At 45.2% G+C, this 23001-nt stretch overlaps 2 protein-coding genes across 7 annotated transcripts in view; one reads left to right on the top strand and one right to left on the bottom strand.

Moving 5' to 3' along the window:
• The window catches only part of TMEM45B (transmembrane protein 45B), a 36327-nt gene extending 22457 nt beyond the window's left edge, over positions 1 to 13870 (top strand). The window contains exons 3-8 of one of the 3 annotated variants that reach the window (XM_053593575.1): positions 8689 to 8762; positions 9110 to 9306; positions 10043 to 10249; positions 11280 to 11464; positions 11927 to 12072; positions 13554 to 13870. In XM_053593575.1, the coding sequence (XP_053449550.1) occupies positions 9126 to 9306; positions 10043 to 10249; positions 11280 to 11464; positions 11927 to 12072; positions 13554 to 13662 (828 nt within the window). In that variant the 5' untranslated portion in view covers positions 8689 to 8762; positions 9110 to 9125 and the 3' untranslated portion in view covers positions 13663 to 13870. Of the gene's footprint in view, positions 1 to 8688; positions 8763 to 9080; positions 9307 to 10042; positions 10250 to 11279; positions 11465 to 11926; positions 12073 to 13553 lie in introns of all 3 variants that reach the window. The other 2 variants (XM_053593574.1, XM_053593576.1) reach the window with 2 other exon arrangements.
• The window catches only part of NFRKB (nuclear factor related to kappaB binding protein), a 36842-nt gene continuing 27393 nt past the window's right edge, over positions 13553 to 23001 (bottom strand). For 2 of the 4 annotated variants that reach the window (XM_053593571.1, XM_053593573.1), the window contains exons 24-26: positions 19830 to 19936; positions 18989 to 19124; positions 13553 to 18883 (exon numbers count right to left, since the gene is read on the bottom strand). In XM_053593571.1, the coding sequence (XP_053449546.1) occupies positions 18758 to 18883; positions 18989 to 19124; positions 19830 to 19936 (369 nt within the window). In that variant the 3' untranslated portion in view covers positions 13553 to 18757. Of the gene's footprint in view, positions 19125 to 19829; positions 19937 to 23001 lie in introns of all 4 variants that reach the window. The other 2 variants (XM_053593569.1, XM_053593570.1) reach the window with 1 other exon arrangement.

Genomic DNA, 23001 nt, shown 5'->3' with positions numbered 1-23001 from the left:
CCCTGTGACTCAGGCAGGCGCAAACCCCTAGAGCATGTGCTCATTGGAGGGAAACAGCTCTGTGGAGTTACCAGTGACTGGGTGTGACAGAGGTATAAGGTGGGGAAGGAGGCATCAATCTTCCCAGACTAATTCATTTGCTGGGTGGGTCCTTCTGACTCCACGGAGCACTGGAGGGAGTCATATTCGAGTTGCCAGCAGACTCCTGATTTCTAATTGCTGGAGACCTTTTGAACTCTCCCACTTGAGACTGGGTGCTGACTGGGACAATTGATTTGGAACTCTTGACTTGGTCCAATCACCTGAGGACTATCCGAAGTGATACCCTGGATGTGTGGTTCTGGGAAAGTTTGATTTTCCTTTTCTAGTTGTTGCCCATGGGGGCCAGGAGATTTAGTTGCTGGTATTTCTCCACAGCTGAGACTTCAACTCAGAGTTACTGATTCACTAGGAGTGGACAGAGACCAGTTGAAAACAAGACAGAGCCACTTAGCCCCACCACAACAAGCAGATCCCCAGTGTCTCAGGCCATAGCACTGTACAGGTCCTTTGCCAAGCTCCAGGGGAAAAGGTACAGACACTAGTCCCAGCTCTTGGTCAAAGGGCTGGTTAATCCCTATCCAGGAGCCCCCAACCCAACTTCACATTATCTGCTCATCTAGCCAATGGTGTAATATAATCTTGGGGTGGAATCAGCAGAAAAATTCCGGCAACATGAATAATCAGAGTAGATCAACTCCACCAAGGAACGACATGGCCAGAAGATCCCATTCAAAAACAAATGGCTGAGATGTCAGAAATTGAATTCAGAATTTGGATTGCAAATAAGATTAATAGAATGGAGGTAAAGTTGGAATTACAAATTCAAGGAACATTTCAAAGGTTGTCTCAAGAATTCAATGAATTCAAACACAAAATCACCAAAGATTTTGACACATTGAGACAAGAAATTGCAGCCCTCAAAGATCTGAGAAATACAGTAGATCCCTCAGTAACAGAATGGAGCAGGCAGAAGAAAGGATTTCTGACATTGAAGACAAAGCTTTTGAACTTTTGAACATTCCCAAATGTTCAAAGAGGAAGAGAAGTAGAGAGCAAAAGTGGATCATTCTCTCAGAGAGCTCTGGGATAATTCAAAGAAAACTAATATTTACCTTATAGGAATTCCTGAAGGCGAAGAGGTGTTTTCGAAAGGCACAGATGCTCTACTCCATGAAATAATCAAAGAGAACTTCCTAGACATGCCAAGAGATTCTGAAATTCAGATGGCAGACAGTTTCAGAACCCCAGCATGACTCAATCCAAGTAAGACATCTCCCAGACACATTGTAATTAACTTCGCCAAAGTTAATATAAAGGAGAAAATTCTGCAAGCAGCCAGACGTACAAAAACCATAACCTACAAGGAGAAGAATATTAGAATGCTTGCAGACCTCGCTACTGAAAACTTTCAAGCTAGAAGAGGGTGGTCATCAACTTCTAGTCTCCTAAAACAAAATAATTTTCAACCCAGGATCCTGTATCCAGCTAAACTGAGTTTCATTTATGATGGAGAAATTAAACACTTTAATGACATTCACATGTTGAAGAAATTTGCCATAACTAAACTAGCTCTCCAGGATATTCTCAGACTTATCCTCCATAATGACCAGTGCAATCCCCTACCACCTAAGTAAACTCACTAGAAATTTTTGATCAAATTCCAACTTCCATGGTGGTGAAAGGATTAAAAATGTCCACTGGACTTTTGCAAAACTTGATACTCAAAATTCTACGAGGCTTATCAATATTCTCAATTAACGTGAATGGTTTAAATTGTGCTCTAAAGAGGCACAGGTTGGCTGACTGGATACAAAAACTCAGGCCAGATATCTGCTGTATACAAGAATCTCATCTTACCTTAAAAGATAAATATAGACTCAGGGTAAAGGGATGGTCATCTATATTTCAGGCAAATGGAAATCGGAAAATAGCAGGTGTTGCAATTTTATTTGCAGATACAATAGGCTTTAAAACAACAAAAAGAAGGAAAGATAAGGGTGGTCACTTGAAATTTGTTAAGGGTAACACTCAACATGATGAGATTTCAATTATTAACATTTATGCGTCCAACTAGAATTTGCCTCAATTTATAAAAGAGACTCTAACAGACATGAGCAACTTGATTTCCTCCAGCACCATAATAGTTGGAGATTTTAACACTCCTTTGGCAGTTTTGGATAGATCCTCCAATAAGAAACTCAGCAAAGAAATTTTAGATTTAAACTTAACCATTCAACAATTGGATTTAACAGACATCTACAGAACATTTCATCCTAACAAAATTGAATACACATTCTTCACATCAGCCCATGGAACATCCTCCGGAATTGATCACATCTTAGGTCACAAGTCTAACCTCAACAAATTTAAAAGAATAGAAATTATTCCTTGCATCTTCTTGGACTATCATGGAATAAAAGTTGAACCCAGTAACAACAGGAATTTGCAAACTCATATAAAAACATGGAAACTAAATAACCTTATGCCGAACTATAGCTGGGTCAAAGATGAGATTAAGAAGGAAATTACCAAATTTTTGGAACAAAATGATAATGAAGACATGAATTACCAGAGCCTCTGGTATACTGCAAAGGCAGTCCTAAGAGGGAAATTTATAGCACTGCAAGCCTTCCTCAACAGAACGGAAAGAGAGGAAGTTTACAACTTAATGGGACATCTCAAGCAAGTGGAAAAAGAAGAACATTCCAACCCCAAACCCAGCAGAAGAAAAGAACCAAAATTAGAGCAGAATTAAATGAAATTGAAAACAAAAGAATTATACAACAGATCAATAAATCAAAAAGTTGGGTTTTTGAAAATGTCAATAAAATAGATAAACCTTTGGCTAACCTAACCAGGAAAAAAAGAGTAAAATCTCTAATTACATCAATCAGAAATGGCAAAGACAAAATAACAGCAGACCCCTCAGAAATTCAAAAACTCCTTAATGAATATTATAAGAAACTCTATTCTCAGAAATATGAAAATTTGAAGGAAATGGACCAATACTTGGAAGCACGCCACCTTTGTAGACTTAGCCAGAATGAAGTGGAAATGTTGAACAGGTCTATATCAAGTTCTGAAATAGCATCAACTTACAAAATCTCCCTAAAAAGAAAAGCCTGGGACCAGACAGCTTCACATCAGAATTCTACCAAACCTTTAAAGAGGAACTAGTACCTATATTACTTAACCTTTTCCAAAACATAGAAAACCCACAGCCAAAATTGTATTGAATGGAGTTAAATTGAATCATTTTCAGTCAGATCAGGAACCACGCAAGGTTGCCCATTGTCTCCACTGCTTTTCAACATTGTCATGGAATGCCAGGCACAGTGCTCATGCCTGTAATCCTAACACTCTAAGAGGCTGAGGCATGTGGATTGCTTGAGCTCAGAGTTCAAAACCACTGTGAGCAAGAGTGAGACCCCATCTCTACTAAAAATAGAAAAACTAGCCTACAGACACACACCTGTAGTTCCAGCTTCTCAGGAGGCTGAGACAAGAGGATTACTGAGGCAAGAGGATTGCTCAAACCTAGGAATTTGAGGTTGCTGTGAGCTATAACACCACAGCCTTCTACCCAGGGTGATAGCGTGAGACTCTGTCTCCAAAAAATAAATAAATAAATAAATAAAAAAATAAAAATAAAACAAATGCCCAAAAGGTTTATGAAAAGCTGTTCAGTATCACTAATCATCAGAGAAATGCAGATCATAGCCACAGTGATATCACTTTACATCTGTTCAATAATTACTGCGCAAAAGTCAAAAAATAACAACTATTGGGATGGACGTGGAAAAAGGGAACCCCTATACACTATTGGTAGGAATGTAAAGTGGTACATCAGTCATGGAAAACAGTGTGGAGGTCTCTGAAAAAATTAACTTGTATATATTCAAGGCGTACAACACGATGATGTAATACATGGATGCATTGTGAAATGATTGCCGTAGGCAAGCTAATTAATAAATCCATTACCCACATACTTACCTCTTCCTTTCCTTTGGGATAAGAATACTCTTTTAGCAAATTTCAAGTATACAGCATACTATTATTAACGAGAGTCACTCTCTTGTGCGTTAGGCCTCCAAAACGTATTCATCGTACAACTGCAAGCTTGTACCCCTAGTAACCAACATCTCCTCATTTTCTATGCCATCTCCAGCCCCTGGTAACGACATTCCACTTGCTGTTTCTATGAGTTTGACTTTTTTTTGGCTTCTATCTATGAAAGCATGCAGTGTCTACACACTGTTCTCCAGGCTCATCCCTGTTGCAAATGGCACATTTTCTTTTTATTAAAGGCCAAATAACTATCTGTTTTTGTGTGTGTGCGTGTACGTGTGTACACCACATTTTTTTATCCATTCATTATTGGCTATTATTGTGAACAGTACTGCAGTGGACATGGCAGGGGGTGGAGGGGGGGGCGCAGAGGTCTTTTTCAGAGAGTAATTTTATTTCCTTTGGATATATACCCAGAAGTGGGATTGCTGGATGATAGGATAACTTTAATAACCAGATAGATCAAATCTCCTACTTTCAAGGGGCCTGCATTTTAGTGGATGGAGATAGGTGCTTCAAAAAATATGTCAGTTTGTGATATCAGATAGTGATTTGTACTTTAAAAGAAAATTTACAAGACAACACAGATTAAAGAGTGAGACAGGCCTGGTACTTTTCATAGTATGGAGACCTGCCCAAAGGGAAGGAGAGACTGCCGGCCCAAGGTGGGAAAGAAAGAACAGGCAGTGAAGGGTCTTGCTGCAGGAGTGGGCTGCACTCAGCTGCATGGAAGAACAGAGGGATCTGGTGGAGGGTAATATACTGGGTCCCTCTGGTGGAGGGACCAGGACTAAGCCGTGTAGGGCCGTACGGGCCCTAATAAGGACTCTGGATTTACAGCATCATAATAAAGGAACATAGGATTTAAACAAACAAGTATGTTGTAACTACTATAAAAATGAAGAGGTGGAGAGGAGGGAGGGGTTCTAAGAAAGCGGCAGGAAGTTAGAAGGTGGTGCCTAATGATGATAAATTAACAAATGGTAGCTGGACTATAATTATGGAGGTAAACACCAGAGAAAATGAAAGAGTTAAAAGTGGCTTCACTAAGGGGTGAGATGAGGCATGTGACTTTGCTTTCCATTATAAGCATTTAATACACTTTTATTTTTTGAAAGCTCTCTTTTTTTCTTTGAGACAGTCTCATTTTGTCACCCTGGGTAGAGTGCGGTGGCATCATAGCTCATGGCAACCTCAAACTCTTAGGCTCAAGTAATTCTCTTGCGTCAGCCTCCCAAGTAGCTGGGACTATAGGTGCCTGCCACAACACTGGCTGTTTTTTTTTTTTTGTTTTGTTTTTTTTTGTGGTTTTTGGCCGGGGCTAGGTTTGAACCCGCCACCTCCGGTATGGGACCAGCGCCCTACTCCTTGAGCCACAGGCACCGCCCACACCGGCTGTTTTTAAAGACAGGGTCTTGCTCTTGCTCAGGCTGTTCTCAAACTCCTGAACTCAGGGAATCTACCAGCGTCAGCCACCCAGAGTGTTTGAAAGCATTTTTTAATAGCTTGTGAAAGACCTCAATGAAGGGTGAGTTCCCAACTGTCAATGTGTCAGATGTGAAACAGCCCTGTCAATGTAGCTGGTGAATGGCGTGGTGGATCATACCTATCACTCTGGGAGGCTGAGGCAGGAGGATCCCTTGAACTCAGGAGTTCAAGACCAGCCTGAGCAAGAGTGAGACCCCATTTCTGATGGCAGCCACTGTTACCCTAAATAACCATTACATATAGGGCAGTGCTAGACAGGCCCTGGTGAGGCCAAATGAGCCTACGTATCAACCTTTGGAGCTTGTTTATTCACATCCAAGTCCTGCTGTCATGGATAAGTTTGGAGACTGGACTCCATGGCACTGGTCCACGACCCAGGCCACTCTGCGCACCCAGTGAAGTGCTGACTAACTATAGATTTAGTCTACAGTAAAACTGCTTTGAAGATATAACCACTTTAAGATAGGGGAATACTGTGTAACCTTGTAACCTATGAGGAGGAATCTGTTTGATGTATACTAGGATGAGTAATAACACTGCTGATACTCTTACTAGGAGAGTACAAAAGTAACAAAAAGAAACAGGAGAACAGAACAGCTCTTTGAGGAGATACTCTGCTGTCCTCCAGAATTGCTGGCCTTTCTATAAATAAAAAGTGAAACTGTTTATCTCTCATCCACTTTTCCATCAACTGGGTTGGATGACAGGTGGATGTGCTCCTTGGTCTGGTGACATCTCTACTAAAAATTAAAAAATTATGGATGGAGCTGAAACAGTCTTCTTAATAAAGTATCACAAGAATGGAAAAGCAAATGTCCAATGTGCTCATTATGAATATGAAGCCGCAGACAATCTAATACACACCCACCTAGGAGAAAAACTCAATTCAATACAAGTTGGGGGAAGGGGGTCTTAAGGAGGGGAAAGAGAGGAGGAGGGGTGGGGATTGGTGTGCTCCCACTGAATGGGCACAATCTAAGGGTAGACGGCACACTTTTTGGGTGTGGGACACAACTCCAAGAGGGACTCTACCTAACAAATGCCAATATTGTGACCTAGTCGTTTGTACCTTCATGTTAACCTGAAATTAAAAAAAATAATAAAGAAAGAAAAATTAGCTGGGTATGTGACAGGCACCCATAGTCTCAGCTACTCGGGAGGCTGGGGCATAAGGATCACTTGAGCCAAGGAGTCTGAGGTTGTTGTGAGTGACATGGATGCCATGGCACCAGCCTGGGCAACAGAGTGAGACTCTGCTTCAAAAGCAAAGAAGAAAAGCTGGCTGGTGATGGAAGGATGGCCCCCGGCCAGGGATGAAGTAACCAGGCAGAGGCTGCCACTTTATGTTCCTTTCCTGGATCACTATCTGAGTCTGTTTGATGCTGCTAGAACAAAACACCACAGGCTGGGAAATCTGTAAACAACAGATACTGATTTCTCACAGTTCTGAAGTCTTGCAAGCCCAACGTGGAGGCACCACCATCAGGTGTCTGGTGACAGGCAATGTCCTCGCTTGGCAGGACAAAAAAAGGGTCAACTCCATCCCTCAGACCCCTTTACCAGGGCACTTCATCTCACTGAGGAGGAGGAGCCCTCATGGCCTTAACACCCCTTATAGGCCCCACTTCTCAACACTGCCAATAACCCGAATTTTGGAAGGGACATATTCAAACCTCAGCAATCACCAGCAGCTGCTGTTTTACTTCCAGCCTACACATTCCTCAGGTGGCCACTCAGAGGAAAGGAGGCATTTTTCTTCTGAATAAATCCTAGCTAATTTTTATCCTATCATATCATGGTACCATAAATGAGATAAAAATAGTGCCTGCAATGTGTTTTGGAATAAAATGATTATCTACATAATGACGCTTTTTACAAAATTTAAATCATAGCGACCATGTTCATGGGGACTAGACCGCCACATCAGAACTCTTCCTTTTTAAAATTTTTTTTAAATTTCAAATTAATAGGGAGGTATAAATGTTTAGGTGACATTGTTTTCCATTCCAAGGTAAAGTTCAAATCCTGGTTGAGCCCTTCGCTCAGGGGGGTGCTGAACACCCTCACGCTGTGCACATTTGGTGAGATCCTCTTTTTTTCCCTTTCCCCTCTTCCCCCCTCCCCTCCCCCTTGCTAGACTATATTTTTGTTTTTTCTTTCATATGGGCACGTAGTTGTTTATATATTTTTCATATTAGTATTCAGTACACTGGATACTTTTTTCCCCCCATTCTTGAGATTGTTTACTAAGAAGAATGTGTTTCATCTCCATCCAGGTAAACACAAAAGATGTGACGTCTTCATCTTTTTTATGGCTGAATAGTACTCCATGGTACATTATTTTCACATTAGATGAAAAATGTGCCTTCCTTGGTACATCTCTAATTGCAGCGAGATTGCCCACTGGTATTATTTTGTGAATCAACTGTTCATGTGTCCTGTCTATTTTTCCATGGTCTTTTCCCCATTAATTTGTAAAGGCTCTCTACTGAAACGGCCGTTTCTTGTGTAGCTGCTATATATTTTTTTCTTATCTGTTATTTGTCTTTTGATGCTTTTTAAAAATTACTATGGATACATACCTTTTTATGTTTTTGCTATAAAAATATTTGTGTAATTTGATTTTCTTTTCTAGATCTTCCCTTTATGTTTATTTACTTTTTTAGAGACAGAGTCTCACTTTGTTGCCCTTGGTAGAGTGCCGTGGCATCACAGCTCACAGCAACCTCTGTGATTCTCTTGCCTCCGCCTCCCAAGTAGCTGAGACTACAGGCGCCCACCACAACGCCTGGCTATTTTTTTTGTTGTTGTTGCAGTTTGGCTGGGGCTGGGTTCGAACCCACCACCCTCGGTATATGGGGCTGGCACCCTACTCACTGAGCCACAGGCACTGTTCCCTTTATGTTTAGAAAGGTTTCTCTACCCCGAGATCACTAACTGACCCTCTTTCCTAGCCCTTCCATCTTACCCACACTATTAACGCCTTCTGGCCAGTGGTATTCTCTTGACCACGTAACTCACTTACCAGAGAAGACTTCAGTGAATACAGTGACTTGTTCTATGAGAATGAATTTTTTTTTTTTTTTGCAGTTTTTGGTCAGGGCCGGGTTTGAACCTGCCACCTCCAGGATACGGGGCCCTACTCTTGAGTCATAGGCACTGCTGTGAGTTTATTTATTTATTTATTTTTGAGACAGTCTCACTCTGTCGCCCTGGGTAGAGTGTAGTGGCATCATAGCTCAAAGCAACCTCCAACTCAGGCTCAAGTGATCCTCTTGCCTCAGTTTTTCTATTTTTAGTAGAGACGGGAGTCTCACTTTTGCTCAGGCTGGTCTCGAACTCATGAGCTCAAGCGATCCACCTGCCTCGGCCTCCGAGTGCCTGGCTGAGTTGATCTTTTTTAACGTGTCATCTGATCTGCAATCCTCAGCACGTATTGTGTTTCCCGCCAAAATATACATTTGTATGTTGTCTTTATCCAGCCAGCGAAGAGCTGTCCCTATTTCTCTAGGTGTTCTAGAATCCCGATGGCAAACTTCAAGGGCCATGCACTCCCAGGGAGTTTCTTCTTAATAGTCGGCTTGTGGTGGTCAGTGAAGTACCCACTGAAGTACTTGCATCAGACACGGAAGACCGCCTGGCTGCAGCAGTCTCATCAGCGTCTGGAGGTCATTGAAGCCGCAGTGAGGACCCTGTTTTCCCTCATTGGTAAGATGTAGTCACTTGGTTCAGGGAATCTCCCCATCATCCTTGGTATCTTAAATCTACTTTCTAGGCCCTGTAAAATAGGTATTTCTCCACTTGCAGAGATAACAGGACAAGAACTTCCAACTGGCCACAAGTCCGTTTCATCGTAACATCCATTGTGCACAGAGCTTTATAATAATAACAGTTCACAGCACCTTACAACACCGTGCACTGTGAAAAACTATTGAATACAGCATCACCAGTGTTCTGCCCACCCTGAGAGGCCGTCACTTTGTTCCCCCAGGGTTGTGAACCCCAGAGCTGGAAGGGACGCAGAGCTTGCAGAGCTGGCTCCGTGCCTAGCGAGGGACCCACGTCCTGAGGGGTGTCCTGACAGACACACACCTGAGAGCTGCGTCCCTCCCTGAGGCGAGAGCAGGTCTCTTCCTCTGGGTATCTCTGGCCAGAATCTATTTTCCACCCAAATGTTTTTCTGGGATTTCCTTCACGGCTCAGTTGGCAGGGGCGCCCCAAGTTGAGTATGTCAGCCACACTCTGAGTCTCTGCTGCCACTCCCAAACTCAGCCCCTAGAACGTCTAACAGACTGCTGGGCACAGACATTCGTCCTGAAGGAGGCCTGCCGCCCCACAGGCCCGTGACCCCGGCTGGACTCGGTGGTGCCTTTGGGCTACTTCTTGTCATCTATGATGTGGAGCTACTCTTGCCTCTTCAACACCCCCTCTTGATTCCGTGCAGGGATCCTGGCAGAGCAGTTTGTTCCGGATGGGCCACACCTGCACCTCTACCATGAGCACGGCTGGGTGAAGCTCATGAACTGGCAGCACAGCACCATGTACCTGTTCTTCGCCGTCTCCGGGATCACGGACATGGTCACCTATCTGCTCAACCACATTCCCCTGGGCGTAGACAGACTGGTTATGGCTATGGCAATATTCGCTGAAGGTAACTCTGTGGAACGGAAGAAGGGGGGTTCTGACAAGCTGTATTTATGAGGGAGCACAGCACAAAGACCAGAGATGTTGCAAGCCAGGCATGATACCGCACTCCCAGCTACTAAGGAGGCTGAGGCAGAAGGATTGCTAGAGTCCAAGGGTTTGATCTTGAGCTATGATCACACCACTGCACTCCAGCCTGGGCAACAGAGTGTCACCCTGTCTCTAAAAAACTTTAAAAATACTTTTCAAAAGACCATTAACTTTGTGAATGTAATAACCTTCCCCGCAAAATCTACATCTCTGGACTTCCAAAACCTGAACAGGACTTGGTCCATGCCGTGGATGGGCCAAATGACAAATTCAGTACAGCAGCTCATGAAGGCATGACGCTTTAGGGCACTCCCAGACCCCCTGTTAACACAGCACAGCCCCTCCGTGTCTTCCCACACCACCAGCACCCCTGCTCACACACCTGCACACTTTTGTGGGTACAGGTGCACACACACACACAAATGTTTCAAGACTGCTGGGATGCCACCACATAGGGTGAGAAACGCCTTTGGGCTGGTAAGAGAAACTGTGCTCCACCCTTCACCACTGTGCCCCCACCAAGAATTTCAGGGGCCCCACCCAGCTGCTAGGAGAGTTCTCCCGATATGACTCACTTTACCTGGAGTATTAGGAAACATGCTGTAATCCAACAACCTCACTCTGTACTTCAGGAAGACTTGAAGGTTGAATGAGAGCAAAACTGAATTTCCAGTGTAGTCACCATTTGTCACGCACCACCACATTTCACCTGCGTCCGGTACGAACACTACCCTGGGTCCTATGTGGGCATTTAAAGATGCAGCCCTTGCTGTTTATACTCTTACCACACCCAGGAAATAAACGTAATCTGCATCTGTTTGTTGCCCTGTCAACTGACTTCCTTAACGCTGAAAAATCTAGCTCTGACAGGTGTAGAGGAAATCCGGAGAGAATCCTCTGGTGAAGAAACAGGCAAATCCCTGACGGCTGTGTTTGGTTTGCGGCAGGTTTTCTTTTCTACTTCCACGTCCACAACCGACCACTGCTGGACCAGCACATCCACTCGCTCCTGGTGCTTGCTTTGCTTGTTGGGGGCGTCAGCGTCTTCCTAGAGGTCTTCTTTCGGGACAATACTGTGCTGGAACTTTTCCGAACCAGTCTCATTATTCTTCAGGGAACCTGGTTCTGGCAGGTGATTATTCACAGCAAGGCTCTTCCCGGGGTCTGGCCAGAGGAGCTCAGCCGAGGACTTCCCAGCCCCAAAATGCAGCCCCGGGCAAGCCATACGACAGGTTTAGAGGCCCCTTTTCTCCCCACACCCACAACTTGACCCTTGTAATTTTAGCCATTCACATCCAAGCACAAGGCATGGAACCCACACTGAGCCAACCAATCATTTCCCAGCCTCCCCTTCCCAGCGGGGGACAGGCTCCACTTGCTAAACTGTTCACTCAAAATTGAGGCCTGGAAGTGTTTTTAAAGCCTATACTAAAGCCAGAGCAATTTTCCTGTGTGAGAAGGCTTTTATATGCTAATGAGGCTTGCAACTGAGAAGTGGTAGGCAGGAGCCAGGGGCCACTCTGGTGCACGGGAAGGCTGGGTTGCTTCTCCGGACAACTAACCACAAGGCCAACTTCTCTGTATAACCCACCAGATCGGATTTGTGCTGTTCCCCCCTTTTGGAACGCCGGAGTGGGACCAGAGGGATGAGGGCAACATCATGTTCATCACCATGTGCTTCTGCTGGCACTACCTGGCCGCCCTCTGCGTCGTGGCCGCCAACTACTCACTCGTTTTCTGGTATGTTTCAAGGAGACGGCTGTGAAGTCTCCTAGTTAACCCCTAAGCAGCACTGATCTGACTAACTTCTACCATCTAATGAGCACCAACTATGTGCCAAACCCTGTGCAAGGTACTACACACTGCAGGGAAGGTCCTGCTGCCCTCCCACACAAGTGATGAGGCTTTGCAAGTTAAATGACCGGTCTGGAGCACCCCAAATGCAGTTCTGATAGACTCTAAGCCTGTGGTGTGGTGGGGCCAAGTCTGACTTCGGAGGCGGTGCTGGACGGTAGGCCTTGCGGCCCCGGCTTCATCCTGGACACGTCCTCTTACTGTTGGACTTACCCTGCCTGCTTCCCAGAGGGGTTGTGACCGTGAGAAAACACACCAGAGGAGAAAGTGATCTCTACGTGCTCTGTAGAAGTGCACAGACAATCCATGTGAATTCCTAAGCACCTGCTGGGTCCCAGACCCTGGGGATGGCACTCACACTGACTCCCCCTCTGCTGCCTTGCCAAGTATGCAGTTTTTTGGGTTTTTTTTTTTCCTTTACAGATGGGGAAACCAAGGCTTCAAAACACTGAGTAACTTGACCAGGGTAAACACCAGAGCCTCCCACGGCAGGTGAAAGGGCCCTGCCAGTTCTATTACTATGGAGCACCCGTCATCCCCCTCCCTCCCCCCACCCCCCCCCCCACCCCGCAGTTTTTGGCTGGGGCCAGGCTTGAACCTGCCACCTCCGGCATATGGGGCCGGTGCCCTACTCCTTTGAGCCACAGGTGCTGCCTGGAGCACCCGTCTTTTTAGGTCCTTACACACTTCACTCAGAAAGAGTCCTGCACAGACCAGTTAGTATCTTTTGGTTCTGCCAAGTCAGTGAAATAGTAAATCAGAAGAAACCTCAGTTTTCAATTATGACATCCAATAATTTAATTTTTTTAATTTTTTTATTTTTTGTAGTTTTTGGCCGGGGCCAGGTTTGAACTCCTCACCTCTGGTATATGAGACCGGTGCCCTACTCCTTTGAGCCACAGGCACAGCCCAACATTCAATAAATTTTTTTTTTTTTTTGTAGAGATAGTCTCACTTTATTGCCCTTGGTAGAGTGCTATGGTGTCACACAACTCACAGCAACCTCCAACTCCTGGGCTCAAGCGATTCTCTTGCCTCAGCCTCCCGAGTAGCTGGGACTACAGGTGCCCGCCACAACGCCCGGCTATTTTTCTGTTGCAGTTTGGCCAGGGCCGGGTTTGAACCTGCTAACCTCTGGTATATGGAGCAACAGGCGCTACTCACTGGCATTCAGTAATTTTAATCATGAGTTCCTTTACCTACTAATGAATAAAATAATTGCCTAAGAAGTTAGATGTAGACATCTCATCAGTATTTGATAGAAATACAAAGTTTTAAAAACCAGCAGATGCCTTAACATCCTTAAGTGAGGGGATAAGGGAATTCTGGCTAGTTTAATGGGCTCTATTGCTTCTCTATTACTACAGCCTTTCGACTCGGATGAAGAGACTTGGAGGAGAGGTCATTGGGATTCAGAAACTGAAGGCCGATCACACTTACCAGGCCACCCTCCTGAGCGACTCAGATGAGGACTGAGACTGGGCCACGCAGAGGGTGGACTCCCGCTGCAGGGCAGGGGACAAAGCTTGCCACAGCGCTGCAGCGCTGGCTGCGGCCTGCTACTGAGGGTCTACGCTGCCACCTGGTCACTTCACACAGGCTAGAGGTTCTAAATCAGGAAATTACGGCTTCAGTGTTTTGTGTACCTTGCTGTTTGGATTTTTTAAACATAATTTAAGCTCTGTGTTGGTGTAATATCTTTCATAAAGAAAAATGATTTAATACTTGCAGGCAGCAAGCTTTTGTGTCTTTGGTGAGAAATCAGAGACTGTAAGCTGTAGAGCAAGAAAAGGGCCTCGTGGATGAATCCAGGCTATGAATCCAGCAGGAAAACTTACTCTCACCCACCTTTCTCTCAAGAAAGAAACAACTTTGTTATCAGAGAGATATCAAAACATCAGTGAACAGTGCCTTTATTTTAGAGTTAAAATTCTAACATACTTTTTGTAAGAGTGAAGTAATTCACAAGGTTTGGTAATTTTTAAATATTACTTGTTAAACATATCCTAACTAATCGTACCACAGCACTGCAATACCACTGCTGACAAGTTACAAAATTAGGCCAAAGATTGTGTTTTTTAATCTGAAAGCTAGTCAGTGGCTCAGCGGAGAGCTAGAACTCTCAAAGTTGCCCTAATAAAGGATCTGACAGCAAAGGTGTATAATGAGGCAGAGAGAGAATGTCTTGGTTATAGAAGGCCTTCACTGTAAAAAAATTTTTTTTTTCTTTTGCAGTTTTTGGCTGGGGCTGGTTTTGAACCCACCACCTCCAGCATATGGGGCCTGCGCCCTACTCGCTTAAGCCACAGATGCCTCCCAAAGGCCTTCACTTTTAAAATAATTGGAAGTAAATTCTGCAAAGGATGTGAATTCTCAATTAGTAATATAAACTCTTGATATTCTAGTCTTGGTTCTGGATCTGTTTTTTCTTTTATTTAAACTTCCTTCAGCATTTATTAAACATCTACTTTGCACCAGCAATGACATGGTTGAAAGGAAGAATGAGGTGTGTGTCCAGAGAGGAGTCTGCAGGCTACTGCAGAGACAAAGCGGTTACACCCAGCGTTGAGAGATGCTGGCAAAGGTGAGTGCAGATCACGGCCAGAGAGAAAGCAGGGGAGGGACGCGGGGAGTCTGCCTTACAGAGAAAGCACATCCCAGGCACAGAGCGCAGTAGGCAGAGCCAACGGGAGCAGGAAGAACACGGAGAGCTCTGATAAAAGTGGGAAAGGACAAAGGGTGAAGGGCCTTGGAGACGAAGCAATACCTTTCATTTGCAAACTGTTTTTCAGATTCTGAGTTTGGTTCTTAAAATGGCCTGTAATATGTACTGAGTGCATGAGGTCCTTCAGCAAGGCTGCTTAGCCTAAGGTTACAGAGCTAACAAATAGCAAACCTGTTCTCAGTATGACTCAAAAGCCCAGTGTCTTTCTCACCATTCACCCTGCCCTATCACTGGAGATGTGATAACTTATATAACACATGGAATGCACTTTGGAACAAACTCTTTAACAAAAAGTAACCTCCCATGATTAGTCAGCCATTCAGAGTTGGAGTCACAGTTTAAGATTAAAAATGAGATACTAAAAACACCAATTAAGTTATTACAGATGTCCTGGGTCCCCTTTCAGAACCCACCTCGGTTTGCCACCTGAGGAAGAACCCACCCACTCACTCCACAAGTGCTGGAAAGCTGGATGTGGTGGCTCACGCCTGCAATTCCAACACTTTGGGAGGCTGAGGCAGGAGAATCGCTTGAGGCCAGGAGTCTGAGACCAGCCTGAGCAACACAACAGGACCTCATCTCTACAAAAAATAATTTTTACTTAGCTGGGCACAGTGGCTCACACCTGCAATCCTAGCTACTCGGGAGGCTGAAGCAGAAGGATTACTTGAGCCCAGGAGTTTGAGGTTACAGTGAGCTATGACAATGCCACTGTACTCCAGTGTGGGCAATAGAACAAGACCCTATCTCAAAAAAAAAAAAAAAAAAAAAAGGAAAGAAAGAAAAAAAATACCTCTATCATTGGCAGTTAATAAAAATGTGTTCTTTCCTTAGGGAGTGGAAATGGGAAGAACAACTCTATTTCTGTTTTATTTTCATAGAAAAGATCCACATTTTAAGTTTTGTTTTTTTTTTTTTTTTTTTGTGGTTTTTGGCTGGGGCTGGGATTGAACCCGCCACCTCCGGCATATGGGACCGGCGCCCTACTCCTTGAGCCACAGGCACCGCCCCACATTTTAAGTTTTTTTTTTTAAATACAAAATGTTTTAAGGAAATGTATTTTCTCCAGAGTGAGACTGCAGTGTGATGATCAGATATAAAATACTAAAGTTTCTCTGGATGCCCATCACACAGCATGTTTGTGATGCCTTCAAGTGAAGTGACCAACCCACCACAGACAGAGGTGGTATTAAAGCAGAAACCAATTACAATATGATTCCCCAGATTCCATCTTAGATGTGGTCAGAATAATTTTACCAACCTCTGTGAAGCAGTGGCTCAATGGCTGCTGCTGGAAGTTCTTCTGGAAAAGTTCCATGCAAAACACCCACCCGCAGCCACCCACCCCTCTCCAGGAGACCCCTCAGTCGGCATACAAAGGAAGCATGTGTGGGGCACAAATACTGGTGCTGTCACCATGAGCCGCACAGGGTTTCCATTCTGCGCTATTCCAGGGCCGCGGGACAGTACCCAGACTAGACTAAGAGTCAGGCCCACAAGGGCAGCCTGAAAGGTCTGAACTTGACATCGTGCTCACCAGGATGGACACAGAGACAGGCAGAGTCTGGTGGCTCCAGTAAGTAGCAGCCTGGGGTAGGGCTGAGGCTGAACGTCGGAGTTACTTTTATGAAATCATTTGCTAAACAAATTCAGAAGGGGTTTATTTTTAGCCAGCAGTAAATACCTGAGACAGGATCACTGAAATTTCTACCTTCTTCTCATTTGGAAACTGTCATAAGGCATTCAATGTGAAATGTGACTCTTGGAAATAATGAAGATGTGAAAGTATCAAAGCATTATAAAATGCGAACACATTCTCCTTTACTCAGGTGAAAGACCCATTTCCCCCCTGCAGTCCCACTGCGGCCTCATTGCAGTACCAAGCATCCGCTTGCCCATCAACAGCTCGACCCCTGCCTGGCCTGTTCACCTCTGCTCTCTGATCCAGTTTACCACCTCCTGCGGCTCACCAGGACACACGCCCTGGAGGGAGGCGGCAGAATGGGGCTGGGAGCAGCATTAGAAGACCAGATTGACATCTTAGCTGTCTTGAATGTCAGCTCAGACTCACATCTTTTCATAGGTAAAAAGGAAATGATGACATCAATTTCAAACGAAATGTCTGTGAAAACTCCTGTGTGGCCAGTAAGCCTCCCACACCACTCACTGCTCCTCTGCAACCTGCTGAACTGCCCACACCTACTCCGGGCCACCTCCATTCCACGCCCTACAGCTCCACCTCCTCACCCAGATCTCAAAGACCATCACTAATCCCACAGAGGAAAGGTCCATGTTTAATAATTTGCATACTTTGAAGAAAGGGAAGCCTATCACTGTAGAAAGGCTTTTCCATCCACCTATAAGGATAAGAAAGGTATATACTGGTAACAACCAGTGCTTCAATCAGTTTTTATATTTTAAAGCAGGGGTCCTCAAACTGCAGCCCACGGGCCACATGAGGCAGTATGATTGTATTTGTTCCCATTTTGTTTTTTTAATTCAAAATAAGGTATGTAGTGTGCATAGGAATTTGTTCATAGTTTTTTTAAAACTATAGTCCAGCCCTCCAACGGTCTGAGGGACAGTGAACTGGCCCCCTGTTTAAAAAGTCTGAGGACCCCTATAAAGTGTCATTCTGAGTTCTACCTGTAGCTACTAGAGGCTGATAAGTATGAAATGCCAGCATTCGACTTCCAAATCCAGACTGACCTCTCTGGGGGTTATCACTGTCGGGCAGGCAGATCCCTGGCCCTGCACACCCCCCCTCTCCTCCTGCCATCTCTGCCCTGGAATAGGGCTCAACAAACTCATCCTTAAAAGGCCATAAAAGAAGAAACAGTTTAGGCCTGAAAGCTGTAAGTCTCTGTGTCAACTACTCAATTCTGCCTTCTAACCTGAAAGCAGCCGTAAATACATAGAAATGAATGGGTATGGGCTGTGTTCCCATAAAAACTTTATTTACAAAAACAAGTAGCCAGCCCCAAGGGTCTGGTTTGCAACTTTTGCTCTGGAGCAAAGCAGAATGTATAATCTCTGAACTGCAACACAGTTTTGCTGCAGAAGCGGCACGTCCGCTCTGGTTCTCCTCTCTGCGCACTGGCTCTGGAATTCCACGTGAATGGGTTTGCCACAGAGAGCAAAGTTGGCAGGGGAAGCCAGGGACCACAATCAAGATCTCAACACCCCATCTTTAAGAGGCCATGCCAGATTAATTCCATGTCAGGGAATCCACACTACCCCCTTCCTGTGGTTCTCTGTCTTACAGCCTCTCCACCACTATATAGCTATCAAGTCAGCCAACAACTTATTAAAATTCTTGTTATTCTCTCGTTCTGGTCAAAAGAATAAGTATCCATTTAGGGGGGACTAAAGCCCAGATTTCTATTTGATAAAGATGTACGATAGTCTCTTTAAAAAAATAAGTTACATAAAATTTTGTAGGCGCAGAACTCAAATCTAGACCACTCGTCATGGAGAGGACCAGAGCTAAAAAATACAATCCTCACGTAGTCCAAGACTTCTTCACTGTCTGTGAACTCTGCAACTGGTAAGCCTTCCCTGGGTGTCTTACTCCCGGAAGAGAACTCTGGCTTGGACGACAGAACCACGACGCGCTCCAATTCCACCAGAATCTTCTCCTAGATTGGTAGAGAGCAGACCCCAGAACCTTTCTCAGGGTGCTCCACTGTGGAGCGTGCAACAGAAACCAGGCCACTGTTGCCACCATGTCCCTACTCACTGCCTGGACAGACAAGCTTATAGGAATGATACAACCTCCATGCTCCCCTCCTTTCAGCCAGAAGGACAGAGCAGGCCCGGTCTTCACAGAGGCTATCTCTCTTCCGGTCACTGCTGCTCGGGTGCCTGTTTAGGAGACGGAGCTGTGGTCACAACCACGGTAGAGACTGCTTTGGAAGAGCCAGATGCTGTGCCCTGTTGGAGATGGGATGCGGGGACAGTCTGGATGCGCACCTGTTTGCAAAGAGCAAAAGATGTGATTGGTGGATTACAAGTGGGCTCATCAAATAGAACAGCAAAAGAATCAGAGCAAAGCCAAGAGCTTGCCTTGGACCTTACCTGTGTGGCCTGACCTTGCTGCTGCAGCTGCTGCAGCTGCTGGGCAGTGAGGAAGCTAACAGGCTTGTTGCCGGCGATGAGCTTAGTGCCTGCTGGCATGGTGGTGAGGATGATGTTGCGACCCAACCCACTGAGGCTGTGGAGGGAAAGCAGGAGTCAGGTACGACCGGATCATGGGATATTCTCTGGGGCTCAGGGTTAGGCCATGCACTGAAAGGCAACAGGGAAATCTAGTGCCAGTGAAAATTCCGGTGTTCTGCTAAGACCACCTTTCACCCCATGGTGGGAGAAGGGCAAGCCCAGAAGCCCCCAGTTCTCTGGTTGAAATGGTCCCATGGCCACGCCCTGACCAGTGGCAGTACCGAACAGAGCCCCAGCGAGGAGTATGCTCCTGGTGAGAGACCCTCCCCAAATAGCCTCATCACACAGGACTGCCAGACTCATTTCATCATGCCCTTTATACCCGCTTAAGCCAGGGCCACGGGTGACCCTAGCCCTCTGAACTGTTTTAGGTTCAGAGTTCAAATGTCAAAGACGGACTTCCCTCACACCCAACTGTGCACCACCCAGAGCCTCTCCCTGCCTTTTTCACTCACCCCTCCCCCCCAGTCTGATCACTACCCAACAGAGTATATTGCTTTTTATCACATCTCCCCCTATTTCTAAGCTTAGTGGCAGTCTGAATTAATCACTACACCTAAAATAGTACCAAGTGCTGAATACAGGGGCCCACACAACCAAGGGAAGACAACAAAAGAGAGATGACGAAGGGGGCCCAGAAAGACCAGCCACCTTCCCTCCTGTGACGAGGACACCACCTCCATGACAACACAGCACTCACTTGGCTCCCAGGTTGCCTTTGATGATGGGGGCTGTGACCACACCCTTGCCCTTCATCGGCTGGCTAATCACAGAGAGTGGAACTGTGATCCGTGTAGGCAGCTTCCCCTAAAGAGAGAAAGCAATCAGGTTTTGTAGGATAGACAGAGACAAGGAAACCACCACGTGTCACCTACAGGGCGCTAGAAACCCAGGAGCAAGTGCTGCAGACCAGCACCCGCCAGCGTCTCAGTACTCCTAGGGTTCGCACCCTGGCAGCCCTAACAAAACCACCCACTGGTGTCGCAGGCTCTGTTATCATCCTCCTTCATGCTCCCTAAGCAACAGCAATGCTAGATATCTGCTTTCGACAGGATAAAATCTGTACCTAAAATCACAAAGGCAAGTGTGTGTGTTCACTTAAGCATAGCCCTGGATTCTGAGCTCTTCAGAGGGAGAAGTCTTACTGATCTCTCTACCCCTAATAAACACATGGCACAATGCTGGGTACACAGTCAGTCTGGAATAAATACAAGGAAGGTCAGAGGAGGTCAAATCAAAACCACCACTGCACTGGAATGCGGGTGCGCGGGCGGGAACGCACAGCACTGGCTCAGCCTCGAGCAGGCCGTGCTCTCCAGGGACTTTCCATTCCTCCCAGACGTGGTGACACAAATAATAAACCCAGCCAAGTGAAAAGAGCTAATGAAGCCAAAGGCGGGGGGCGGGGGGTGGGGGGAGAAGAAAAAGGAGAAGAGAAAAAGAAAATGAAAAAAAAAAAAAAAAAGACAGGGTCTTCAGAACTTCGGGGTGGTTAAAGACAGGACCTCTCCATCACCTGTTTTTAGGCTGCTTGGTTTTAATGCTTGGTTGGCAATAAAACTTATACATAGTAAAATCCTATGTAAATTAATCTGATTTTTAAAAAACTCACGTGGGCTGGTTGGTAACATGTTAAGAAAGAGCACCAACAGTTCCCATGAGCTAATTCTAAGAAGCCTGTCTTGCAGGTACTCTCCCAGAATCCATAAAGTTTACTGAGAATTTGTAGCCCTTGAAAAAGCACTTAAAGGGCGGTGCTGTGGCTCAGTGGGGCAGGGCGCCGGCCCCATATATTGAGGGTGGCAGGTTCGAACCTGGCCCCGGTCAAATTGCAACAAAAAAATAGCCGGGCATTATGGTGGGCGCCTGTGGACCCAGCTACTTGGAAGGCCGAGGCAGGAGGATCGCCTATGCCCAGGAATTGGAGGTTACTATGAGCTGTGATGCCACAGCACTCTACCAAGGGTGATAAAGTGAGACTCTATCTCTAAAAAAAAAAAAGAAAGAAAGAAAAAAAGCACTTAAAGATGTCAAAATGCAAGGGAGCACCTCTAAATAGTGCCTGCAGATAGGTTTACTTGTGGTTTTATTTTCTTCCTCAAAATGTCTTCATTGCTTCAAACATCTCAGACTACCAGTACACCAACTTAACTAGCTGACTAGACAGGGGTTCTGCCCCACCAAACGCTCTGCAGCTGAGTTCCCTAGACTGACATCAGACAGACGACACTGATGGAGCATGTCAGGAGAGGACTGAGGAGAAGCCACGGGGTCCAGCAGCGCCGATCCTTGCCGATTTCAACTTCTGTGATACAGAAACGTGAATGCTGCCTGTTAAACCACACTATGTTAGAGTCTTTTGCTTTCTGTGTTTGTTTTACTGATGTTGCTTGGACTTTTATCCCAAACTATTGAGGTTTCCCTACACAGCTTGCTTAGTAGGAAGCAACTAAAATTGTGTCTTATGCTGTCCACACATACCCAGCTGTTCCGAACAATGCTCCTTACCCAGGAGCTGAAGAATAAACACACACACATCCAGGAAAACACTGACATTGATATGGGGGGGTTTGAGTTATGATAAATGTAGAATTTCAAATTTGTGGGGAAGGGATAGTTGATAATTTTGGCATTATTTTAAAACCATGGGCCAGGAGTGGTGGCTCACACCTGTAATCCCAGCACTCTGGGAGGCCAAGGCAGGAGGATCACTTGAGCTCAAGAGTTTGAGACCAGCCTGAGCAAGAGCAAGACCCCACCTCTACTAAAAATAGAAAAACTAGCCAGCACCTATGTCCCAGCTACTTAGGAGGCAGCGGCAAAAGGATGTCTTGAGCCCAGAAGACTTGGGTTGTTGTGAGTTCTGATAATGCCACTGTGTTCAATCCCAGTGTGACAGAGTGAGACTCTATCTAAACAAAAACTATGACATGAGAGCCCTATCTCATGCCATTCACAAAAATATATTTCAAATGAATTATCAATTATATTTTAAATTCAAAATATCTTTTTTTTTTTTAAGAGACAGAGTTTTACTTTGTCACCCTTGGTAGAGTGCTGTGGCATCACAGCTCACAGCAAGCTCCAGCTCTTAGGCTTAGGTGATTCTCTTGCCTCAGCCTCCCAAGTAGCTGGGACTATAGGCACCCACCACAACACGTGCCTATTTTTTGTTGCAGTTTAGCCAGGGTCGGGTTTGAACCCACCACCCTCAGTATATGGGGCCAGTGCCCTACTCACTGAGCCACAGGCACTGCCCTAAACTCAAAAACATTTTATGAAAATAAAGGTTAGTATTTTAAAACCTAGGCACAAAACTTAGAAACCATAAAAGAAAATGTTGATAGATCTAATCACGTAAAATACAAATACCTATAGAGCAAAAGGCTCCTTATCCAACGTTAAAAAATGACAAACTGCAAGAGAAGTATTTTCCATATATAAAGAATTAACATGTACAAAATATAAAGGTCCACCTCAAACAATTTGAAAAAGCTAAATAATTCAAAAGAAAACTGGCAAAGATTTAATTTCCACTGGAGAGTATACGCCAATGTCCGTATGAATGGATTCTCAACTCACTTATCAGGGAAAGGAAACAGAAAGACAATCTCCTTTTCACCAGTGAAACACGCACATCAGCAGTGGTTAGGTCAGAAGCAGGAGGCCTGTGGGAACGCAGGCTAGCAAGGCCCTTCTGGTAGCACCGGGGCCTTCACTATGCAGCCTCCACAACGTATTCCAGCATGCTCTGCTGTAGACAGACTTATACACGCCCACACACATGTGCAAGATCATTCACTGAAGTGCTGGTTGAAGGTGGAAACATACCCTTAGCAGAATCACTTCTATGGATTACTATGACACCATTA

Source organism: Nycticebus coucang, chromosome 6 (assembly GCF_027406575.1).
Source record: "Nycticebus coucang isolate mNycCou1 chromosome 6, mNycCou1.pri, whole genome shotgun sequence".
NCBI lineage: Eukaryota > Metazoa > Chordata > Mammalia > Primates > Lorisidae > Nycticebus > Nycticebus coucang.
This window is presented reverse-complemented; position numbering and strand designations above follow the sequence as displayed.